Source organism: Aulonocara stuartgranti (genome assembly GCF_965226115.1).
Source record: "Aulonocara stuartgranti genome assembly, chromosome: 3".
Lineage (NCBI taxonomy): Eukaryota > Metazoa > Chordata > Actinopteri > Cichliformes > Cichlidae > Aulonocara > Aulonocara stuartgranti.
Window position 1 is genome coordinate 30434526 of NC_138941.1, and position 24038 is coordinate 30458563.

Below are 24038 nucleotides of genomic sequence, written 5' to 3' on the forward strand. Positions count from 1 at the left end.
TTTGGGAAAAGGTCAGAGTAAAAGAGTATCTTTGGATCATATCCAGAAGGACACGTTGCTAATAAAAGAGAACAAACCTCATTTAACCTCAGTTTTAAATGCCAAACAGATCAAGTATTTTTGGCAGGATAAAAAAATATTGGACCAAACAAGTTACGCCTTGGATCAAAGAAATGATTCCTAAACATCCACTAGAGAAATTCACATAATGTCTCCTCCTTTCTGAACTTTAAAGAGGATGTTCAGTGTAAACCAAGCATTATTTAGATTGTAAAATCTTCTACAACAACAATAAATCATCCGTGATGTTTGCGGGCTGCCATATTTAGATTCAGAAAAGCAGTGTAAATCATCGAAAATGTGAAAGTGCAGTTTAATACCTGGCCAGGCCGCGGTGAGGGGATCGGCTCATGATTGATCCAGTTGTCGCAGCTTTTCTTCAGCTCTTTAAATGAACCATCCAACACTTTGCTGATGTCAGACAGGCTGAAAACACACACGGCCGACAGGTCTACTTGCTCCCTGTGAGGAAGGGAAAATAAATGTTTAGCATGATGCTAAGTATGGAAGGAAAAAGCTCATTTTTTAAAAAGAGTAAAATCACATCTTTTTTTTGGAAAATAAGCATGAAGCTACAGCAAGTAAACAGCTTCATGCTTATTTATACTTTTTATATCATGCAATTGAAAACTGTGAATGAGCCTGTATTGCACCATATCCACTGATAGATCATCTATATTTGTCTACAACAGAAGACAACAGCAAGAAACTACATTTCTAGTGTTATAATATCTCGTATGACCAAGGCTCTGCTCTGGCCTCTTGGTTACTCTTTGGCTTACCACTGGGAGGTGAACAGTCCATAGAAGTGTGTGCTGCTGGGGTCGCCTGGAATATGTTGCATGGTGAAAACATCAGTTAGGACGTTATAGCGCTGGCCGCTGGGCTTGTCCTCGCATACCAGCTGAGCCTTGAGAAAGGTGGTCCAACGTCGCTGCAGAGTCTTCATCCCTCCCACATCAGACTGAACAGACAGAGTTAATCTTAACAGGGATTCAATCATATATAGGGATCAATGATTCAGTCAAGACAGTGGGTTACCTTGCAGACCCGGGCCACCCTGGGTACTTTGACTTTGGTGTAGAAGTCATATTCTTTGGCCACCTCGTTAAAGAAGAAGTAGATTTTGTCATCGTCTCCTGTCGGGTTTCCTGCGGACTGCTCTATGAAAGCTGAGCTGACAAATTCTGGGTCTGAGAGAAAAAACACCGGCAGACACACAGTTCTAATTATCCTTGTGGGAAAGTGTGGGGTCAGCATGTGTGACTGTGGGCAAATGTGTCTCTTACCGCTGAGCCAGTTGATGGATCGTTCAGTTCGGATGCGCTCCTGCTCAGGGCCCGTTGCCCGGGAGATGTCGAAGAGTGTTCCCAGGAAGTTGCTGGTAGCTGCTGTGTAAAGGAGACCATCTAAAAGGCAAAAAAATGAGAGAAAGGACAACGTTTATTTTATATAAAGATATCAAGAGAGCTTAAAAACTCTTGTTTAAAATTTTCATTTTGACCAGGAAACTTAATCAGTCAATCACACACAGTGGTACTTACCTGCCATAATAGCTGTGTAATGCTGACTAGGCTCAAAAGGACACTTTCCCTTCCCTGACTCCATCCTCACCACTCCATCAACTTCTTCCAGAGTAAATGTAGTGGCATTCTGCAGAGAAGAGAAACAAAGGACTTATATTTCCTAATTAATTACAGGCTTTTCTGTCTGATCTCGTACAGATTGCTTATTGGCAACTTACACTGCTTCATTCATAATTCATTCATTATGAACTCCTAAAAATAGTTACTGTGAGAAGGTGTTGCTGAAGCCTGGAAAAGTCTTTAGACCTCACTGCAGGTGGTGTATAAACGCATTATGGGTACAAGTGTGGGAGATCCATCTGCACTCATTAATGCTGCATGTGCAAACTCAAACCCATTATGTAACCATATTGTGGCTCGCCTGTCTGTATGTCTGTCTGTTTGAGCGGGGTCAGAGGTCATCATCATGCATCAGTCGCTAAACTACAAGCGCATGGACGCACTCACCAAGAAGGCACACTGAGGGTCGAAAGCATAGGTGCCGCACACATAGATGCGACCATCTCCCAGGAACTCCAACAGTCGGATGTAGTTCCTGCAGTCGCCCTGCAGGGGGAGACAAACAGTAAAAAATAAAGGCAACATAGAAGGCAAGATACTGTATCCATTTTAAGCTCGGTTTAACAATCAGGACATACAGCAAATATGTTCATAATTACACATGTTTAATAAGAGTTAAATTCACATTGGATTAAGAATGATTTCACTGAGTGAAAAAGGGCAATAGGTATGTTATATGATAAAATAGTCTTGGTCTACACTGATATATAAATAAGTTTCGTTATAAACATTAACTTTCTGCCTTTTTTTATTCTTCTTGTTGCTGAACACCAAATGATTAATGATTTTCAAAAATGTTTTGAATTTTGAGACAAAAAGGTGTTTTCTTCATGAGCCGTTTTAAAGAGTTTAAAGGGTAAAGAGTTCAGTTTTGAACAACAAAACAGGAAATTGGAGATGCCTCGCTGCTGGAGGTGACACCTGAGATTCCCACTGCTATCAGCCGAGGCCTCACACACAGGCATGAAACTTGAGATCATCCACTTTCATGCATGACACCAGATTACACATATATTTGAGCACACTTTATTTTTCTTTCCTTATTGTCACACATCAGAAGCTGTTATGGAAAAACACCCTCACTGTCCCATGCCAGTTACCAAGAAACCATGACGTAAGCAATTTCTACTAAGCTGTGTGTGTGTGTGTGTGTGTGTGTGTGTGTGTGTGTGTGTGTGTGTGTGTGTGTGTGTGTGTGTGTGTGTGCCATCCTGGATGAGCTCCAGGCCTGATTCACCTCCCCAGAGACCTGATCCTCTCTGATGCACAGATCGTGTCACTCAAACCAGCCCTCCATGCTGGTACAGCTCCACGTGAGTTGGACAGAGAGCCAAAAAAGAGAGCGAGAGAACAAGAGAAAGACAGAAGTGGAGCTCAGGCTGGTAACAAAGGGATCAGCCTGGGATTAGCTATTTCATTGGCCCCAAATTAACCCCATTCATACTAATAAGCTTCATTCACAATCTGGCATGGGGGTGGCTCGAATGGCTCTATTCTATTCTGTTTGATTTTATTGAATTCTTTTGTACTCTTGATTAAAATGGCCTCCAATTATACATCTTTCATAGTAAAAACTTTAATGACTTTGGTGCGCAACGCAGAAATAAAAAGTCCTGCCACCTAAACATCTAAAAGCTTTTCATGCTTGCTGACATTTACCTGCTCAAAGCAATCTCCTGGTAATTACTGATGTATGTGTGTGAGAGGACATGGTCCAACTTTTTTTTCCTGACCTCATGCTCCGCGCTCACCCTCCATTATCTCTTTCTGTCCAGCACTTTTCTCACTGCTTCTCTTCTGCAGACTTTCTCCTTGCAAGCACTTCCACAACAGTTTTGACAGTGCAGCATATCCAGTGATGCTACTGTAGTACCTGAAGTAAATTAAGTAAATATTGATTGACAGGGGTTGTTTTCGTCTTTCCCTCAAAGCCTCAGCTTAATTTGATTTAATTTGAATTATATAGCACCAGATTGAAACAATAGTCATCTTAAGCCACTCTATATTATAGGGTTATAAACAGTAACCGAATCTCCAACGATCCACTTTGAGCAAGAACTTGGTGACAGTGAGGAGAAAAAAACTCCCTCTGAACCTGAAGATGACACATTAGTGCAGTTTTAGTGTCTTTCAGCTGAATGACAGACAACTAATTATGAGTAAGGACTCGGCAACAGCAGGAAGGAAAAACGTCCTTTTCACAGGAAAGAACCTTCAGCAGAACTTGGCTCAGGAAGAGGAAGCCATGTGTTGTGACATGTTGGGGTGTTGGGGGTTACACCGGAAAAGATTCAAACTTACAAACCAAAAAATCCCAAGAAGCATTTAAGATTTTAGTATCAGTGAAGCTATAACTAGTAAAGTATGATGACTGTATACATGCACACCCACTACTTACTAAAGCTTTGACGTTTTCTTACACCTTATGATGAATGCGATGACAGAATTAAACTCAAGTCAGATCTTTTATCATATATCCACGTCTTTTCCTGTAATCCTGTAGTTAGTAATGTCCTGCTGATAGGAGTAAGCTATTACTAACGTGTCCTTATTTGTCTCTGAGTCTGCAGTTTTCACATGATTCACACACACACACACACACGGGCAGGTACTCTCTTGTTGAGTCTATTGTCTTGTCTCTGCAATCTTCATTTATTCTCCCCTGCACTTCCTCTTTCTCTATTGGTTCGACTCCCCTCCTGCGCCCCCTCCCCCACTTTTTTAAACCATCTGACTCACGTATATTCTTGTAATCAATGCCTTTGTAGAAAAAAACAACCCTTTCCTGGCTTTATCAGTCTATCACCTCCTTACAGTAGAGAACAGCAAACTGTGCTGATGATGTTTACGAAAAAACAGGTCAAAACTAATTGCACTTCCTTCTCTTTTGAACCGCTGACCTTCCACTGGCTTTGTTTATCTTTGATTTGAGAGATTTTCTTCTGCTCTGATTCAATTTGGAGCATTATCCAGTCATTTAAGGATATCTTTTGTGTTTTTCACAGGCCGCACACTCCACTATGCCAGCAAAAGATCTGGTTCAGTCTGTTACTTTTTGTTTAAACCAATAAATCAGTCAGGTACAAGAAATGTAGATCAAGTGTGTGTTTCTGTGAGCAGTTTGGTCAGAGCAGAGTAACATGCTGACATGTACAGTGGAGTGGATAGTGCGCTCTAGTTGATCAGTTTCCGTAGTCAGTTACTGGACATCTGTGAGTCCACATCCACTTCATTCTGGGTTTTCATCTCTATCGCTCTCTCTCTTTATATACACACATGCACGCGAGCACACACACACACAGACACACACACCCCTACTGGGGCATTGGCATAAATCCCAGAACTTCCCATCCAATGCCCAACAGCACAGGTTTGTAAAGCACACACAAAGACACACAAATGTACGGCACAGCACAAAATAAAAGCAGAGACATGTGACATCTAAGTCTTTGGTGATATATATATATATATATATATATATATATATATATATATATATATATATATATATATATATATATATATATATATATATATATATATATATATATATATATATCCATAGGTCCCTCATCCTATTCACGAGAAGCTGGAGAAATACCAAGGGCTCAGAGAAGAGCTCGAGAGGATGTGGAGGGTGAAGGTAACGGTGGTCCCCGTGGTAATCGGAGCACTAGGTGCGGTGACTCCCAAGATAGACGAGTGGCTCCAGCAGATCCCGGGAACAACATCGGAGATCTCTGTCCAGAAGAGCGCAGTCCTGGGAACAGCTAAGATACTGCGCAGGACCCTCAAGCTCCCAGGCCTCTGGTAGAGGACCCGAGCTTGAAGGATAAACCGCCCGCAGGGGCGTGCTGGGTGTTTAAAGGTTATATATATATATATATATATATATATATATATATATATATATATATATATATATATATATATATATAAGCACTAACCTCCTCTTTGTCTACATTGGTTTCTCTTAATGAAGACCTAGACTTTGTTGCATGCATCAAAATCTTTACAGCTTCAATCGAGGACCATGCGCTTAGTCATGTGCACCATTCATGTATATATGGGTGGAGTATGAATGGACTCCTATACATATTATTGGTATATCTGATAAATGCATTGTCTCCTCAGTTGCAAAGGCTGGGATTCGTCATAGCTTATTATTAATACCTTCTAGTCCACTGTGTTTATGTTTATCCAGCAATCTTTGTAAAACAGTTAAGCCAGATATTCTCATTTACATACTCAATTAATATTAGAAACGATCAGCGTAGTTCATGGACATTCAAATGGTTCATTAGATTTTATCTGTGTACGACTGAGCTGAGTTCCTGCAGGAAGTACAAGTTTCAGTGCTGGCTGTGTTTTCCAGTCTGTTCTTGGGTTTCAAACAGCAACAATGGAAGTCAAAGCCACATTTCAGAATAGCAAGATTTAAGACAGTACTACAATTTTGCATTAACACCAGTTTGGCTGAACTACACAAAAACAACACACAAGCAGCACACATGCACTGTTCTCACCTCTGTCTTTCCCTTTCCCTCACATGACTTCCTCTTGTCGTCTGAGACGTCCCAAATAATCTGCAGGAAGAAAGAAGATACACAGACGTAGTAAGTCTGTCAGTTTTCTTATACACAAAAATAATACAGACTTTGGCAGAGAGCACCAAATACAACACAAAATACATTTAATGCTTTAAATCCACAGCTGTACACCGCTGTCGATCAAAACACGCACTGTTAGAAAGAGTTTCACTTGTTTGCTGGTAGGTAGCATAACAACAGTAACTGCAGTGACTCCAGACACGCTAACACAAGTATGGGACAAGTTTGACTATTATATGGACGTATGCGACGGGGGACGTATATATCCTGATTCTTTTTGATACACCCTGTATTCAGTGGTTTAATGCTGCTGCCTGGTTACTCACACACTGGCACTGCGCCTACCTTTAATGGTTTTTTTTCATTGAGCTTCTTGGTGTCTACAGCCAGTATGGCATCCCTGGCACCCAGGAACAGCATGCCCGATGAGCGGTCCAGCAAGAAGGTGCTGAAGTTTGCCACATCGCCGAAAGTCTCCGAACCCAGAATGGTGTCTGTCAGACAGAGGGGGTGAGAGGGGGTGATATATGTCAATAACAGGATCTAAATGAATTTGGAAAGACACACTCAGAAAACAGGGCTTGGAAAAAAAATACATCTGTTCGCTGCCTCCTTGACCCATGTAACTGTGGAAACAAATGGTTGACAGGATGAGATTAAGCAAACACCATATTCCCAGCAAGAAGTTCTAAAGAGATAAAGGGATGGAGGGATGAGAATAGGAAGGGAGAGATGAGCGTAACCCGTGTTTCACACTGTCCTCTTACACAATCAGAGCAGCAGATTAATTCCTAATCTCTCTGAGACTTTTTCTTCGTTCTTTTCACTCGATGTTTACCGCCATTTTTCTGCCCTTCTCTCTCTGCAGTGATATACTGTTTACAACAAAGGCATCTTCCAACTCTTCCGTCCTTCCTTGCAGCTCTCTGGAAACAACCTTCTGTTTGCCTCCTTTTTAAACGCCGTCCTCGTTCAAACGCAAATCCACTGCAGAGGAGGAAATACAACAAACTAAATTATGCATAATCATAATGTATAATACATAACTGATTCATCTTCTACATAATACATGGTGTGTAATATCAGCCATAATTCTCTCCTTAATCTAAAAACTATCAAATGAATCAAATCCCCGAAGCTTTTAAATTGTGTTCCAGCTCTTGCTTGCTCTCTCACTCAGTCACTCTCCCTCCCACTCTTTCAGCTCTAGGACAAAGCGTGTGTGTGTGTGTGTGTGTGTGTGTGTGTGTTTGTGCGTGTGTTTGTGCGTGTGTGCGTACTGATGTCCCAGCTGCTGAGAGGAAAGAGCACAGCTGTGTGCTGAACTTCTTTTGAGTACTGGTGAGCGATTGTGTGTGTTTGTGTGATTTAGCAGTTTTTTTAAAGTCCTCCAATGTCACCCTTTTTTAGCCTCACGAAGAAAGCCAGACACGGCTTCGCCTCCAAAGAAGGCGGGGCCGGCGATTGGTTTCGACGTCCCAATCAAAGACACAGGAACACAAAATAAAGAAGCGCCATTGCACCACAGATGACAAATCAGATGACAGATAAATGCTAATGAGTGCAGCATGTGGTGTTAATTTAACCTCAAACAAACTAACAAGAGCAAACCAGATAATGTGCATTACTCACTGCACTTGCACAATTAAACAATTAATGAATCATGACTAATGACTAACAACAGAACCAACTCCCATGTTTGTTCACAGGGCAGACGTGGCTTTATAATATGAGAAACTGTATTTATCACCTATATACACACATTTACTGTCAAACTCAACACCTAGCACCTAAAATCTAAAGAAAAGGTGTCCAACATAAAGCCTGGGGGCCATAATCGGCCCTGCAAAGACTGCAATTCAGCCCGTTAGAATGCTTTGGAAAACATGAAGGAGTGCAAGGAGTTTTTGAACTGTTAACTGTATTTTCATAGTTGTTACTAGAGATGGACCGATCCGATATTACGTATCGGTCCGATACTGACCTAAATTACTGGATCGGATATCGGCGAGAAATAAAAAATGTAATCCGATCCATTAAATATCAAAAAAGCACCTCACAAACTCGTCTCATAACCGTAGCACGTCGGAGCAGTGTGGTCACGTGATACAGCGGCTGTGTGTATTTGTAGTCTCGCTACCAAACCAGCATTTCATCTCCGAGGAAGTTATCCCAGAGAGAAGTAAAGCAAGTGTGTAAGTTCCTCTCTGAATGTTTGTAAAGCATTCCCGCCTTAAGCTTAACAACCGATATATGGAGCAAGTGCCTCTCTCTCTCTCTCTCCTGCTGCTACTTCATGAAACTGCTTAATGATCAGCTGATTGGCTTTTCTGTCACGAGTCCGTGTCTCTTGTTTGCTTTTGGCCCACTTTGCACCAGAAAGAGGAAACCAGCGGCTGAACAACAGCAGCACGTTTAAGCTCGATCAGCTGTTGTTAGAATTTATTTAATATTAATTTCTACACCAGGATCTTTTTCTACGTAGCTGACGCTGGTAACTGTGCAGGGGCGGATCTAGCAAAGTTTAGCCACGGGGGCCGATAGGGCATTAACAGGGAAAAGGGGGGCACAAAGACATACTTTTCTTTCTTATTCTCATTTAAAATGTCGAGCTTTTAATAAATAATTATCTGAATCTTACACCCAAAGTTTTAATCTGATGTAAAATATATAGAAGTCCATTACTGTATATAGTAACTGTTAAGTCTAATATACCCTAGTAAGCTATAGTACTTTTTCCTTTGGGAAGGTACCATCTGTGAATTCTGCAATTCTGTTGAAGAAAGATGTTGAATCTATTTAATTATTCTTGAAAAAATAATTAATTTCTGTGCATTTTTTTTTCACACTGCATCAAATTAAAGTTGATTGCATCGATTAAGCATCACAAAGTAGAGGGTGGAGGGTGGTTCCCTATTTTTTATTTTTTTTTGCTGGTAGTTTGCAACCCTATTAGTTAGGTTGCTTAATATTTCTGCTAAGTACTCTTTAAAATACCAGAATAAGAAGGATGGAGTAGGTTTAAGTTTATTAGATTGATCAGTGTTGCTGAACTATGAAATATTTTGGGCGCAGTGTACTTTTTACACACAGGTATAACAGAATAGCTTTAGTGCTGTTGTTTATTTAAACTTGAGTATGAACTTATACAAAATGCAGCAAGATATTAAAAAACAGTTTTATTGATTAAAAAAAACACTATATCGGATTCATATCGGTATCGGCAGATATCCAAATTCATGATATCGGTATCGGTATCGGACATGAGTTACCAGAACTTCTTCTGTCATCTTACACATTTATCATGTAAAAAATTAGATGTTTTGTTGAATTTGCACTTCTTTTTCTTATATTAAGAGTTAAACTTAAATGACCATCATTTATGTCTGGTTTAAATGAAAAGTTTGTTTTCAAATGTCGAATCTCCAGCTAAGCACACATCTATTTCTTTAAAAAATCATGTGAATAACTTGAATATTCAGTGGTCTTAGGCTCAGAAAAATGATTGGAAAGCCTCTGGACTGCCCAGTCCACATCTTGAAGTTTCCTTGTGAACGGCACTGAACACAACACCTGTAGCCTTTCTGTAAATATGCTGAATCAGTGAGTTAAATGTGGTTGACAATACAATAATACAATACCTGATGTTTGAGCCCTGACTGCAAGATAAGATGGCACTAAACCATAGAGTAGCAGCAGCTCAAGCACAGAAAAGTCAGCTAACTGACACAGAACAGCCTGCTACAATCTCTCTGAAATCCCTCACAGTTTACTATGTTTACATTGTTTGCCATTTATGTTTACACTGCCTGTTCATTGCCTGCAATTTTATACAATTCATGCACTATACAAACCCTCAAAAGCTCCCACAATGGAAGTAAAGAGAGCAGCATTTATGGAACGTATAGTATAGATAGTGAATATTGCAACTGTATTATATTAAAGTTCCAGCGAATTACGATGGTTCACAGTAGCATCTGAATTCTAATTTAAAAGCTTTCTTCAGAACAACTTCTGTGGCTGCAATACAGGAAGTGATGTCAGATCCCTTCCTGTGTATGTATGTCAACATCTAAAGTTAACTAACTTTACCTGGTCTATAAATAAATGTGTACACCGCAGACCAGATAAGACTGAAAGCAGCATCACTTCTGATAATGAAACCAAACAAGAGATAACTGCGTCTGCATGCATGCTTCTCAGAAATACTGCATTACTTCCCCTTCAGTGAAAAGCCACCTCACCATCAAAATGGTCACGAACATGCTTCAAATCTACGAACGCCACCATAAGAGAACAAGCAGCATTCCTTTGTGCATTTCTTACTTAGAAATTAGAACGATAGAGAGGAGAGAATAATAGCGCACAGCCTCTATTATTATGCAGGGAGGGCAGGTGACACTGGCAGATGTTAGAAAAATACAGAACAGGCAATGCAAACAATCTAAAGTACACAAAGATTTGTTTCTTTTCTATTTAGAGGTAATTTCAAATTGGTGATATACTCCACAAATTACGTAGAAGAAAGCATTCCTGGAGGAAAATCCTGCGAGGACCACAAATGGCGTTTGAAGGAACACGACGGCCAATTTGGCAGCTGTCGACTAAATGATTAAAACGAGAACAATCATTTTCTTTCTTGTTATAGTGGGTGGGACTACGTCAAGTCACTTTTATAAATGGCGCTCGGCGCTGACACGGTTTTCCACTTAGAGCTCATCTGGGTGTCCGTCTGTGTGGCATGGAAAAAAAAAGACCCCAACATGCTGACATCTGCTTGTAACTGAATCACAGACATTTTCACGTCCCCCCGCCTTGAATCCAGACTCCCTCATCCAGTCAGTCTGTGTCTGTTTCCTGTAACATTTCACATGAATGTCATTTCTCATTCACTAAGAAGCCATCTGTTCGGCTAAAAAAGCCTCCAGGCAGTCAACAAGCGAGAGCGGCACTGATTTGCTAGTGGAGGGTTAGCACTTCCTGAAAAGCAGCCAATATTAAGAAGGAGAGTGAGATCAATATAATAAAAGGAGACACGCACACGCACAAGCACACATGTGTGTTTATGTGTGAAGTGTTGCCCTTGATTAAAAGTTTTTTCTTTTGGAGTGTGGCGTCCTTCTTTTTGCTTTTACACCCCGAGCTACTGAAATAAACAGCTCCGCTCCTCAATCTGTCAGTCAAAGCTGGCTTCAAATGAAAGACGAGACAGGAGGCAATAAAGCATTAGAGACCTCTCCCTCTCGTTCTCACTTTGTCTCCTTTTTTATATTTGTCACTTCTCTTTATCTGCTCTGTCATCATCCACGTTTTTGTCACCCTGCAGCTTCATAGCACCAAAAGACCCCAATTCTTTAAACTCCCTGCGCTGCCTACTTCCTCCTGCTCGACTGATACATACACACAGAGAGACCCACACACAGAGCGAAGCAGACATGAGTGTTTGTGACAGAGGCCGAAGGCAAAGTCTGGAGAAATGTCCTTGTGAACTGGGAGACTCATGCACGTGGGTCCACCACCTGCTGTGCACCCTAATGTAGGGAGATGATTCCTAGAGCTACGCCATCTGCCCTTCTCACACACACACCTTCAAACCAATCCATCCAGAAACACACAGCAGAAGAGGCGCAACGAAATACTGTGCAGTTTCTTCTTTTTCATCCCATATTCGTCTTTTATCTTTACGATGACATCGACATTTTTTTTCAAGGGTTTTATGAATACATTTGGTTTGACGTGTGTCACAGAGGGGAAAGAGGATGCTGCGCAGGTTAGGGTAAATGCCTCCTCTTTGACGGCAGGAGACTGCAGCGCACAACCTACCGCATCCCACTTCCTGTGTGTCATTGGAAAAGGATACATGTTGCAACAAACAACAGGAGGTCAGGATTTTGTGTGTTTAATCTTTCAAATCCATGTGTTGTGCTGTAGAATAAAGTAGATTAGCACACTAGAGGGTTATTAGAATGAGGCCTGTGTTTAACCACTGTACAGCTTCTTCACAGCGTGGGCACATTGCTACATTAATGCATTTTCAAGCAATTTCTTTTTTTTTAGCTCTGTTTTGCCCGTCATGACCTCCTGAGGAACACATCTGGCACTTTAACTAGTGTCTGGTGCTGAGCAGATACTCTGTCAGAACTGCCCGGGCTTCAAATAGCATGAAACTTCTGTGAGACTGAAATAAATGGCAAAGTTACAGGTTGGTTGTAAAACACAAAAAGGACCAAAAGAGTGTAGAATAATCCTGTATTCTCAGTAATAGAGCTACAGTAAAAAAATTAATAAATTTCTGCAAACTTAGATGAATTTGCCAGCAGCAGTAAAAAATTAACAGCTTCTGTCGAGCAAATTTGGTAAAATATAGATTTTACTGTTAGATTTTATTGTTTTCTTTTAGTTAAGTGAAAAGCAGCTAAAGCGTTCTGACATTCTGTTTGATTTGTGTCCGCCCTGTACATCTGCAGCAGCACAGCGGTGCAGAGGTCAGCATCGTTGCCTCACAGCAAGACGGTTTCCAGTTCAAAGCTGTCCTTACTCTCCGTGTACCTGGTGGCCGCAGGTGGAGCTGTCAGACAGATAAAGCTTTGAGTCGTCTAAGACTAGAAAAGAGCTACACAAAGGTGATTTGTTTTCCAAGTGCGCTGGTGAATAATCACTTACTCGGTGTGTTGCAACTAATTTTCCACCTTTTTTTAAAAGAAAAAAAGATCCATGTCTGCACCGTTACATTATATACAAAACTGTTCAAGAATGGTTTAATTAAGGTTCCAAACCACAAAAGTGCAAATAAGTACCCTCTGTCAAGGGCACAAAGGCAGGACTGAGTGAGGCTCACTAAGGTAATTTATGTCTTAACTGTGCACAGGGACCTGCTGATTATATCGTGATAATCATTTTTCTTTCCCCGCCACAAGCGCAGTCACACACAGAGATCTGATTATTTCTTAGAATAAAGGCCTTTATTCTCCTGTGTGGATAAATACATGTATACAAATATAAAAGTCGCAACCACTAAGGCTCATTTTTAAATGCTGAGATAAGTCGAATGTTACTGAAACCACACAGAAGATGCAGGTTTCGTCGAGGAATCGGGAAATGCACGTTAAAAAAAAGATTCATATGATGCATCTAGAAAACCTGGTGACCTTAAACATGCTGGCAAAAAAATCACACCCTGACTTAAAAGCGACTGGTGTGAGTATAAATGAATAAGTAGTCCTAAAATACAAAATTCTCTCCCCTGCCATGAATCATTCATTCATTATACATTAAACATGACAGAGAGACAGCCAGGGAGGGAGGCCGACACAGAGAGTGTGTGTGTGTGTGTGTGTGTGTGTGTGTGTGTGTGTGTGTGCGTGTGTGTGTGTGTGTGTGTGTGTGTGATGGGGGTATCCATTAAGAGTTTAATAAACTGGCTTTTGCTCTGGGGGACCAACCTTGACTGCAGGGCATTGTGGGACTGGACCAACCAGGAAGTGATAAATTATACACCTCCCTTGTTCAACTGTCAATCAAAACTGACGGGATGGAGAGAAGAGATGCAGAGAGGCGTACACACACAGGCTCCTGCCCCCACAGTCTCTCAACACACACACTCACGTGGAGTCGGCCCCTGCGGTGAGACAGGACACAGCTGCACGAACAACACAATCCCACACTCTGCAGAAACACACATTTATAGCACTATCATCCACTCAATGCCATTTTCCAATTTTCCAGCTGCTGTTTCCTCTGAATTGTTCTGCAGCAGTCAGGGGCAGACGCACTTCAAAGGTTAAAAAGGACAGACCAGATTTTGGCAGATTGTCCCATTGGGCAGCGCGCGCATCAGCCAGCTCCCCTGCTCCATGCTAGCACTTCAGTGTGCATTATGTTGAATGATAGCAGGCAGCCAGTGTCATCCAAAAGCAGACAACCATCATGTCTGTTACACGCAGCCATAAATCCTAACTGTTTGAGTGATAGAAATAATATGGTTAAGCTCAGTGTTGCCAGGTTTGATGCAGTACAAGCAGGTCAAGCAGGTCGAGCTGATGAGCTTTTCACCAGCGCACACCTAAACAACTGTTTTACAAATCTCTCTGCTTGCTTCTGTCAAAGAAATCACGAGAGAGGAATCCTGAATAGAAATCCATGGTGGGATTTTGTAACTCCGAAGACCCGACCCCCATACAAGGTCATCGTCTACGCTGTAAGAGCTAAATCCATAAACATCAACCCAGTCATGTTGTTGGACTAAAGCACTGTTTTGCATCTCCCTGATGCAAACGTGCAGATTTTGTAAATACAATCTGGATAGTAGATGTTAGGATTGAGACAATAGAATTCCCTTGTTGGGGATTAACCCCAGTCAAAGTGATAAGTGACAGTTCCCCAGTTGCGGCAATTTTAGCTCAGTTCTCCATTGATGCTTTTTATTAATAGAAATATTATTAAGCTTATATTATGCATCTGATGTCCATGTATAACCAACACTGCATTCATGACCGGGCTTCTCTGCACTTTAAATTAATGTGCATACGTGTGCGGGGAACTGGCATCATTGTTAGATGTAGAGAAAACAGGAATCTATTTCTGACTAGAGGTACAAGGTGAATCAGCGAAGAGTGCAAGTGTTATGAATTAACACAACTAATTAATCAACTAATTACCAAAGATCGAAGGCTTCACTATTGAATGCAAATGTTTTTTAATGCTGAAAATGAAAAATAAATTGCTTGTTGCTGTGTTTTACTGTCATCAATTAACTTTTTTCCTGTGTTTAGGCCACACGTTGTGCATTATAGAGGTTAGCGGGTAGCGCTCTCCACTAGCCTCCTCTGCTGACCCGCCTGCGCCAGGGGATCAGTGATGCCACAGCAGGGATGATGGAACAATTGGACTATGAAGCAAATCGCCCAATCCTAGCAGAACTAAAACCTGTGGGGCGAAAAGCTTTTAAAAGCTTCATTTGTGGCACAATGGGTTCTCAAGCAGCTTCTATCAGATTCGGCTGTTGAGCAGTTCCTGTTTTTGGGTAACCACTGAAAATGTAGTTATGAATCTGTTATTCTTCTAGTTGTTACTGTAGCATGAATTCACTTTGCTGATATAAAATAAAGGCTAAATAATTCCACTTTGATGCATTTCAAATATATTTCACAATAAGAAGCATCTGCTTCGATTGTGCATGTGTGTGTGATGTTTGGTTAACCCCTTGTTATTGTTCCTCAGCAGCTCATTGTCCTTGTTTTGACTGATGACAGCAGTCGGCTATTCAGCCGTATCCTGTTTCAAAGAGGCGCGCGTTAAAGTGATGGAGAGGGAGGCGGACAGCTCAACGCGGAGTGCTTCGGAATTTAAAATGAAAACGTAAACGTGTAAAGAGGAAAAGGCCGGCCCGCATCTTCGAGACCCCACGTTCGTCTCTGAAGATGAAACATCACAGTCGAATTTGTTGGAAATGTGTGACAGAGATCAAAAGGCTTCGAGTCAAAGGCAGACAGACAATCCTCCTCTTGTACTCCTCTGTATTCGCTGTGAATTTCTGCCTTGTATCAGATGTTAAATGGTCGCACAAGGGCACGAAGTCAGCGTGCCCAAAATATCCAGAGAAAGAGCTCATCATTCAGCTCTTATAAGCAGCAGTCACTACCGATTCAGCCCAAAGCTAAAAAGGCTAAAACCTAACAAGTGTGCGACATGTTTTATGTATGGACGCAATTGTTGATTTCACTGAAAAGTTAATTTCACTGAAGTGCTTGCAGCTGCGGTTTGGTACTTTTACACGTGATCAGACAAAATCCAAAGAGACACGCTTACCGCGCACATTAGATCAAGTCTTTACCACCTGTAAGAGTAACAAGTTTGAGTCTATATAGTAAAATACACCGATTATTTAACAGATAAACTAATATAAAGAGTGACAATAGCTCAAACACGCTGCAGAGGTCTTTTTCTAGCCGCCTGTTTTCCTTTGAGTTAGACATGATAGAGACGCAGCAGTGGGCTGCCTGCGCGTCTGTGAATTTCATCAAGTCAAATGTAACAGCTCGTAAGACATTTAACAGCTGCTATATTAAAATAAAAAGACCAATTTTGCCCCCGAAATGAAACAACTAAATGAAAAACGCAGTTCCGATCAGAGCGAAGTGTCGAGGTTTGCGTGACTGAGCTGAATTAATAAAGCGCATACTGAGAAACCCACAAAATCTTGGGGCCTTTAACGGTGACACGGCGTGTGTAACCGTTTTAGGAGCGGCTGCAAACATTTTACTCCTACTTGAGGTCACGCTGATGTGTTCTTTTTTTAAATTGTGTGTGAGTTTATCGACCTGCGTGCTACAGAAAACGAGCCTGCACTCCCCTACCGCAACGATGTAGGTAACTCATTCTGGTGAATATCAACCGAAGCTGTTTAGGCTTATCCTCTTTAGTTACAAATGACAAAATTAGAAATATAATTGTAATTAAACAGTTAAGGTTTATTGCAATAATCTAACCTGAAGCTATAAATGTTAATAAATAGCAGGGAGACTCACAGGATTCAAGCTCTTCCTTGTTATAGTGTCAGGACTTGTCTACTAAGGATTAATAAACGATTCGCTAAAGATTCCGTCCAGACATGATTTAACAATCCAGTCAAAAAATTGAGCTTAGAAAAACAATTTCAGTTTGTTCCAAACTTTTGACTTTCAAATAAATGAGTCTTTTATGGGATACAGACAAGAATTAAAAGCTTCTGATAAAACCACAGTGTTAGATCTTATATATTGCACCTTTAAACTCAGACTTGGGATAAACACAGATAATATTTCCCTCGCTAATGTGAAAACTTTATTCTTTTATCAATGTGCCTACCTTTTAGTTCATTTAGGTCATGTAGTTCCGTTATCTGGCCTAAGCTCATAAGTGAAGACATCAAAAAATGTGAAATGACCCTGACGCACAGCATCGGCCTCACCTTTCGGGTTCTCACTAAAACTCCCAAGGTCCATGTCAAGCAAAGGAAAGGCTGGGAAACGAGAAATGAGAACATGCAGTATGAAGGAATGACAAGAGCAGAAAATTAGTGAGAGACACGGGGAGAAGGAGGAGTACGGGTGAAGGTGAAGCAGAGGAGGTCCAAGGTGACAGTGACTGATCATCCACTTCATCACTTCATGCTCTGCTCCTCTTCTGCTTCTTTGGGGATTTTTTTTTATTGTTCCACTGTTCCTCTTGGGGTGGGATGCTGTGCGCATTTGTGTGTTTATACTTTGATGATTCTCTCCCCTCCTTCTCCCTGTTTCCAGCCTCCCACTACCTTTTCCCCAGTTTTCCCACTTTCTCTCCCACCCCCACCCTCTCTCTCTCTCGCTTCTCTCCCCCTGTCTCTCTCTCTCTGGCTCTGGGTGATAAGCAGTAGCACTACTAATCAGGCTTGCCCTAAATTCACCCATGCCCTGTAGGATTAGCATGTGTGTGTGCGTGCGTGTGTTGGTTTAGAAGTTGCATGCCGGCAGCATTCATCAGTTCTCACACGAGATGTGTGTACATACAGCCCAGTGTATATGTGTATATGTATGTGTATGTGCAAGAAAGAGTGAGAGCCTGTATGAATGAGTCACTGAGTCAACACAACCCTGCTATTTTTATCTTACAGTAAGACTGTACTGCCTCATTACATAACTTAAGAATCTCTTAATATCACTGATCATTTATTACATAAAAATAAAAGGCCTAAAATAAACTGCCTGCCTATGGAAAGGTGAAAGAATGACCCTGATAGGGCTCGTGAAAATAAAAGAAATCCACGACCTCTCAGCCTCCTGACACACCTGTGGTATCAGTTTGAAAATCCTCATTCTTCTTCCTACTCTTCTTGCATTCACAAGATTTTTCGAAAACTTGACCACTGACCTTGACTTTGAGGTCAACATAACTAAGATTCAAACTCATCCGAGACTTTTTAATAGATAGACCTATTTGTATGAATTAGTATGAATTTCAAAATCCTTTCTCGACTGGTTTTCGAGTTATCGCATTTGTAAACTTAAGCATCTATGCCGCCCATCCAGGGGGGAGACACTAATACCCCGTCAGCCTTTTACAGCTGAGGGGTAACAAAAAAGTCTGGTCTTGTATTTAATATCAACCCCCACAATCATTAAATTCAGAAAGAAACGTGGCTGGAAACTTGTGTTACCGCATGACGCAGTAACATCCTTCACACAAAGACAAGCTCACCTGCCTCACTGTGTTTATCTCTGGCCGGCGAACTCAGACTAAACAGTTAGAGACTCTCCAAAGCCAAAACAGAGCAGGAGCAGCCAAAATATCTGTCACACTAGAACAGTTGCTCTGGATCCTTTTTGGCTCGTCAACCCCTTAAACTGAGACAACATGTACTTGTGAAGTCACATAATTACATGCAAATCAGGAGCAGTTCAGAGTTTCCTTCACAAACTGCTTCATCTAAAGAATTTGTAAAGGTCTGCGCGACAGTGCTCGTGTCATGCTGTTTTTCCTCCTTCTGACTTCGAATGCGTTACTTGCTGCGCTCAAATGCAAGACGCTGTATCGCTATCAGCTTAACCTCTTGTGTAATGACTTAGAACAAAAGCAACATTTATATACAGACATCAATTATGTATTTAGTGTCTCATTTGCAGAGGTGGGACCAAGTCATTGTTTTGCAAGTCTCAAGTAAGTCTCAAGTCTTTATCCTCAAGTCTCAAGTCAAGTCTCAAGTAATGTCAGGCAAGTCAGAGTCGAGTCTCAAGTCACTGGTGTAAAAGTCCGAGTCAAGTCACAAGTCTGAAACTTTGAATTTCAAGTCCTTTCGAGTCTTTAAAAAAAAAACGAAAAAAAGCATGTTGCAGTTATATGCTAAATGTAAATATTAGACCATGTAATTTTTAAATCTGTGTTTTTCTCAACACATGACAAAATAGTGAACTTAGAAAATATACACAAATTGTGAAATTGCACCTCTTTAAAATGCAGCTCAATTAAACCTAGCTCCAAGAATAATTTTCACCGACAGTTCTGAGATAAGCTGCATGTTATTCTTGGATGCGCTTGTAGGACCGGCTTTAAAATCGCATGACAAAAATATCATACATAAATAAATGATATTTTAAAAAAATATATAATTTAAAAAAAAACTGCATCACCAACGTAGCCTGGAAAACATTTGCTAGTTAGATGAAGTCAGCTATCTCATCGTAGCATATTTATATGCATATTTATAATTATACGCTTCTTGGAGTGAGTGCATACACTCATGAAGTTTAGTAACTTCCGGTCACTGCAACAAGCCCAGGTACAGTTTACCGACGGATGGGTGCAGGACCTTGAAATGCACCGTGTAGAACGAAAGACCATCGTACGTATCATAAGTTTACCAGTCTCACAAATCGTCGTCATAAATACACATTCCTTAACCGTTTATTAATAGGACCTTTGAGCTCAACGGTAATTAATTAGTAGTGGAAATAATTTCTGGTAGCATCACAGAAATGTAGCAGTGACAATAATATTGTATGCTGTAATCGCACTGGACAATTAGTGATACAAAACAACTGTTTTACCCTGTGAATAAAAGTATATGTTTTTGTTAATGTACCATAATAACAGAAGCGAAACACAATATTCTGTCAGGACAATTCACTATTTATGCACAATAAACAAAGGAGCATAGCGTGACAATTTCTGTTCAGCGCCAGACTTGCTTGTAACCTATATCACCAATTATGTTAAGAAAAATGACGCATTAACTACAACAGCAGACTGACCTTTGTGGAAATGCTTGGAGCAGACTAACCTGTGAGCTGGAGTGTTCTGGGACGTTATAATTGGTCTTTGAATGGCTGCAATCCAGTCGCGTCTTTGTTACTTCGGAAACATGGCTCGAACAATTTCTCTTCAACGACGTAATCCGATAACAACCAATCTCTTTACCCGTCGGCTTCCCGTGGCTGTCATGCGACCGGCTATTGCAGTTAATAATACAACAGCTTCTTGACATTTTTGTGTTTCTTTTTATCGCTGTGTGACTGATTTCAATTGAAAGCCTGCGTGCGCTAGTACCGCTTGCCACGAGTTCCCAGAATCCTTTGCGGTTCTACCCGTGAATGACGTCACATTTTCAATCTCTATATAATATGCATGTTAAATTTTGTATTTGGGGTAAAATATCAAGTCTTTTCAAGTAAACCGGTTCAAGTCCAATTCACGTCCCAAGTCATTGGTGTAAAAGTCCAAGTCAAGTCACAAGTCTTAGAACATTATTTCAAGTCAAGTCTAAAGTCATAAAATTAATGACTCGAGTCTGACTCGAGTCCAAGTCATGTGACTCGAGTCCACACCTCTGCTCATTTGCTCAAACCTTCAAAGATGCGTTAAACGGTAAATGCCGCTGCTGCATCAAACTCCTCTTCTCCTGAGAATTTACAGATGGCGGAAAGCGTTTTTTTGTTTCTGATTGAATGAGCACACGGCTTGTGTTATTTGTTCAGTTGAGTAATATTGCTGCTACAGATGATTTCCCATGAGTACAGAGAAAAACAACAACAGTGTGCTGAGAGAAAAGGCAAGAAATCAGTGTTAAAGAGACAGAGAGTGAGAGGGTTACGTGGACACAAGCCAAATACTGTGAGATTAAACAATCGGATCTTTACGTGTCCATGCACACAAACAGAAACCACCTGATGCATTTTGCTGGATTCTAGTATATATTGTGGCAGACAAAGATATACACACATTTATGCACACACACACACAGACACCAGTTGATACAGGCTGATTTGTACGCTTCATCGTGCAAGTTTTCTGCGCATGTGTGTGTCTGTGCTACTGGAAAATCTGTGACCTGCTTGCATTTCTCTTGTAGTTCTTTCTGCTTTAAATCTTAGCTAGCTTTACCCGCCCTGCACACCACCACAACCCCACAGAGACCCCACACATTTCTCATTAAAGCTGCACAAACCACACAGCTGCAGCGAACATCAGCATACGATGGCACACTCACATACACACTCCCAAGTTTCTGAGGCAGCAGCTGGTCAGTGACACACGCGGGTCACCTTTGCAGCCTCAAGCCACATGTCATACTTTGAGTGAGGCTCAACTGGCAGGCCTATAGAAAGTAAAAACACATGCACACACTGACCGTATCTACTGAAATGCTTCTAATCTGCTGCTTGCCGCTGGCTGACATGTTTAAAGATGACCCATTTAATGATGAAAGCAACTGCTTTCCACGTGGTGATCTGACGTCTGGAAACTGATACTAATACTCTGAAAAACCCAAACCACTAAAAGAACACCTTGTTTAAATTAGAAAAACTAAGGCTTATGGGTAAATGTGAACCTCACCACAAAGAGTAGGTGAAAATGACTGCTTATTGTAAAATATAGGACAGGGGTTTTTCTTCAAAGACTGCTGAACAATAATGAGCAGTGAGTAAGAGTATGAGTGCTAACTGTGGAGACTGTAGTAAATAATTAACAGGCAGTTTCCTGTCCACTGCTGATAATGGCAATGTTAACGTCAGCTACATACACTCTCTGTGTGTTTTATAGCAAATTTCCTCTCCCATATGCTCGGGTGACATGTGATTCTCCCATTTTCACTTCCTGGTTTGTAAAAAGATGACAGATTGATCAAAAATGGACAATAGCATGAAAAAAAGAGGGGAAAGGGCAGTATGGCCTTTCATTTTTATGGTCTGAAAACAGCTTTTAGCAGCAAGCCAGCAGCATGTCCATTAGTGGACCAGATAGTAATAGAGACTAAGAGGGAAGGGAGACAGAGGTAATCAATAATAGATAGATCAGTTAGTTGCTTGTTGGCCTGGTTGGCTGAGAGGACAGAAGTTTAGGACTCAGCTTTTCAGTCTCTCATCACAACTAGTATCCATCATTATTCGCACTGCAGCCACTCTCCCAGCTTCTTTTTCTTCCATATCTTCAATAATGACGTCATCATTGTTCAAGGACAGTCCAGTGATCAAATTTAGGAAAATCTAGTGTCAGACATTCATATGTACAGAGGCAGCAGGCACTCATCCACTATGTTAACTATGTTGCATTGTCATATTTCAACAGTAATCCACAACGGACGAATCAAACACTGGTTCTATGAAGGGGATTTTGTGTTTTTCGCCGCTAGCTTAGGTTCTCATTGAGGAAAGAGAAAGGTCTGATTGCATCAAACTGATTGCAGTCTGCAACATATCTGGTAGGAGTCACAAAATCCTACATGCTGCTCCTCTATCACATTTTGTCTCAGAAAGAGTTAAAAAAAAATTAAAGTCAGGCAAAACACTGGGGGTTAGGAGTTATCAGGAGCGACCGGGAAGAGCGGTTTCTACCATAACAGCAATGATAATGACAAAGGCTAATTATAAAGAGACTTGTGACTGCTGAGCCTAGCAGTTTAACACACAGGGAGAGCCATGAAAAGCAGGCATGGAGTGATTAAATGGCAGTAAAAACACAGACAAACACACCAGTCGTCCTCATTAACATTAGTGGAAACCAGAAAAGGTAAAAAAAAAAAAAAAAAAACTTCCACTGAGCCATTTGCGAAAGCCACTGCAACACATACACACCCACAGGTGACCCCACATCCTAGATACCACAGCCTAACCCTTTAATCACACCAACATCTGTTTCCATGAACATTTGCATCACATGAAACCAACTTTATAAACCCAGCATGAACCATCTTTTCCAGACAAATATTTTTTTAGGTGGCAGCTTTGCAGTTATGAGAAATATGAAAAGGTTAGAGTGCTGATACTTCTTCTTCTCTCTAATGTGAGAAGCCAAATAAAATGAAGCAAAGTCCAATTTTCTTTTAATGTAAACTAAATGTTTTTTTAAATCTTTCAGGTTTTTTGTTTGTTTTATTCTTTTAAGTCAAATCCATATATTATATGCACCAGCAAGGAGCCTGCACCCTCTAGTTTGAGGATCAGTTTGAGGGTTGAATGAAGTGGATTATTACGGTGGCCCTGAGAGGTCAATTTAAGAAAACACCAGCAAAATGTTGCAAAAGCACACAAAACACAGCAGAAGTTGAATAAAACACAATGAAAACTAAAAATGTAGCAAAGGTTCACAAAAAACGACCTCGCAAAACACAACGGAAGTGTTTTTGGGGGGACAATAACGTGACGGGTCATTGCAAAAGCAACAGCAAACGTGCATGTACAGTATTATAGGAATCATGTGACTGAAAGACACATCACCTGCATCTGTTTCTCCCTGACAAAGATGAACCACGTGTCACTTCTGCAGCTGTTCCTTCACTGTCTGCCCAAAAACCTACTTTGTTAAGCTACTGCGATATATAATTAAAGTAACCCTTTCTTTAAAACCTAAAAGATTGAGAATGACATACATTGACCCGACGGTGCCTCCAAAGCATCCATTTTGTTCATGATGTCTGGGTTCGGTCTATTCTTGGCACAGAACAAAGTGGACAGTGTGTCGAACTGAGTTTGGCCCCTGACACAGACCACGGATCAAAGCGACCGACATTTAACCACTAAGAAGTGACTAACCCTGAGGCTACGAGAGTGTTTGTTAGGGACATTGTGTCAATGCCAAAATGCATAAAGCACTCAGTGCATTAAAGGTTCATGATCTGTGTTTTAGCTTGAATAAAATGCAAACTCAATAACCCTCAAAGGTCTATCGTGAAATATTTTCTAACCGCCGCCATCAATCTTTCTCTCATTTCCTC

At 40.9% G+C, this 24038-nt stretch overlaps 1 protein-coding gene across 2 annotated transcripts in view; it reads right to left on the reverse strand.

Moving 5' to 3' along the window:
* Positions 1-24038, reverse strand: part of sema4f (sema domain, immunoglobulin domain (Ig), transmembrane domain (TM) and short cytoplasmic domain, (semaphorin) 4F) — a 60075-nt gene that overhangs the window by 3737 nt on the left and 32300 nt on the right. The window contains exons 2-9 of one of the 2 annotated variants that reach the window (XM_082523029.1): positions 6662-6810; positions 6233-6292; positions 2094-2192; positions 1605-1713; positions 1350-1469; positions 1102-1253; positions 843-1024; positions 381-522 (exon numbers count right to left, since the gene is read on the reverse strand). In XM_082523029.1, the coding sequence (XP_082379155.1) occupies positions 381-522; positions 843-1024; positions 1102-1253; positions 1350-1469; positions 1605-1713; positions 2094-2192; positions 6233-6292; positions 6662-6810 (1013 nt within the window). Of the gene's footprint in view, positions 1-380; positions 523-842; positions 1025-1101; positions 1254-1349; positions 1470-1604; positions 1714-2093; positions 2193-2943; positions 5102-6232; positions 6293-6661; positions 6811-24038 lie in introns of those variants that run through there. The other variant, XM_082523030.1, reaches the window with a different exon arrangement.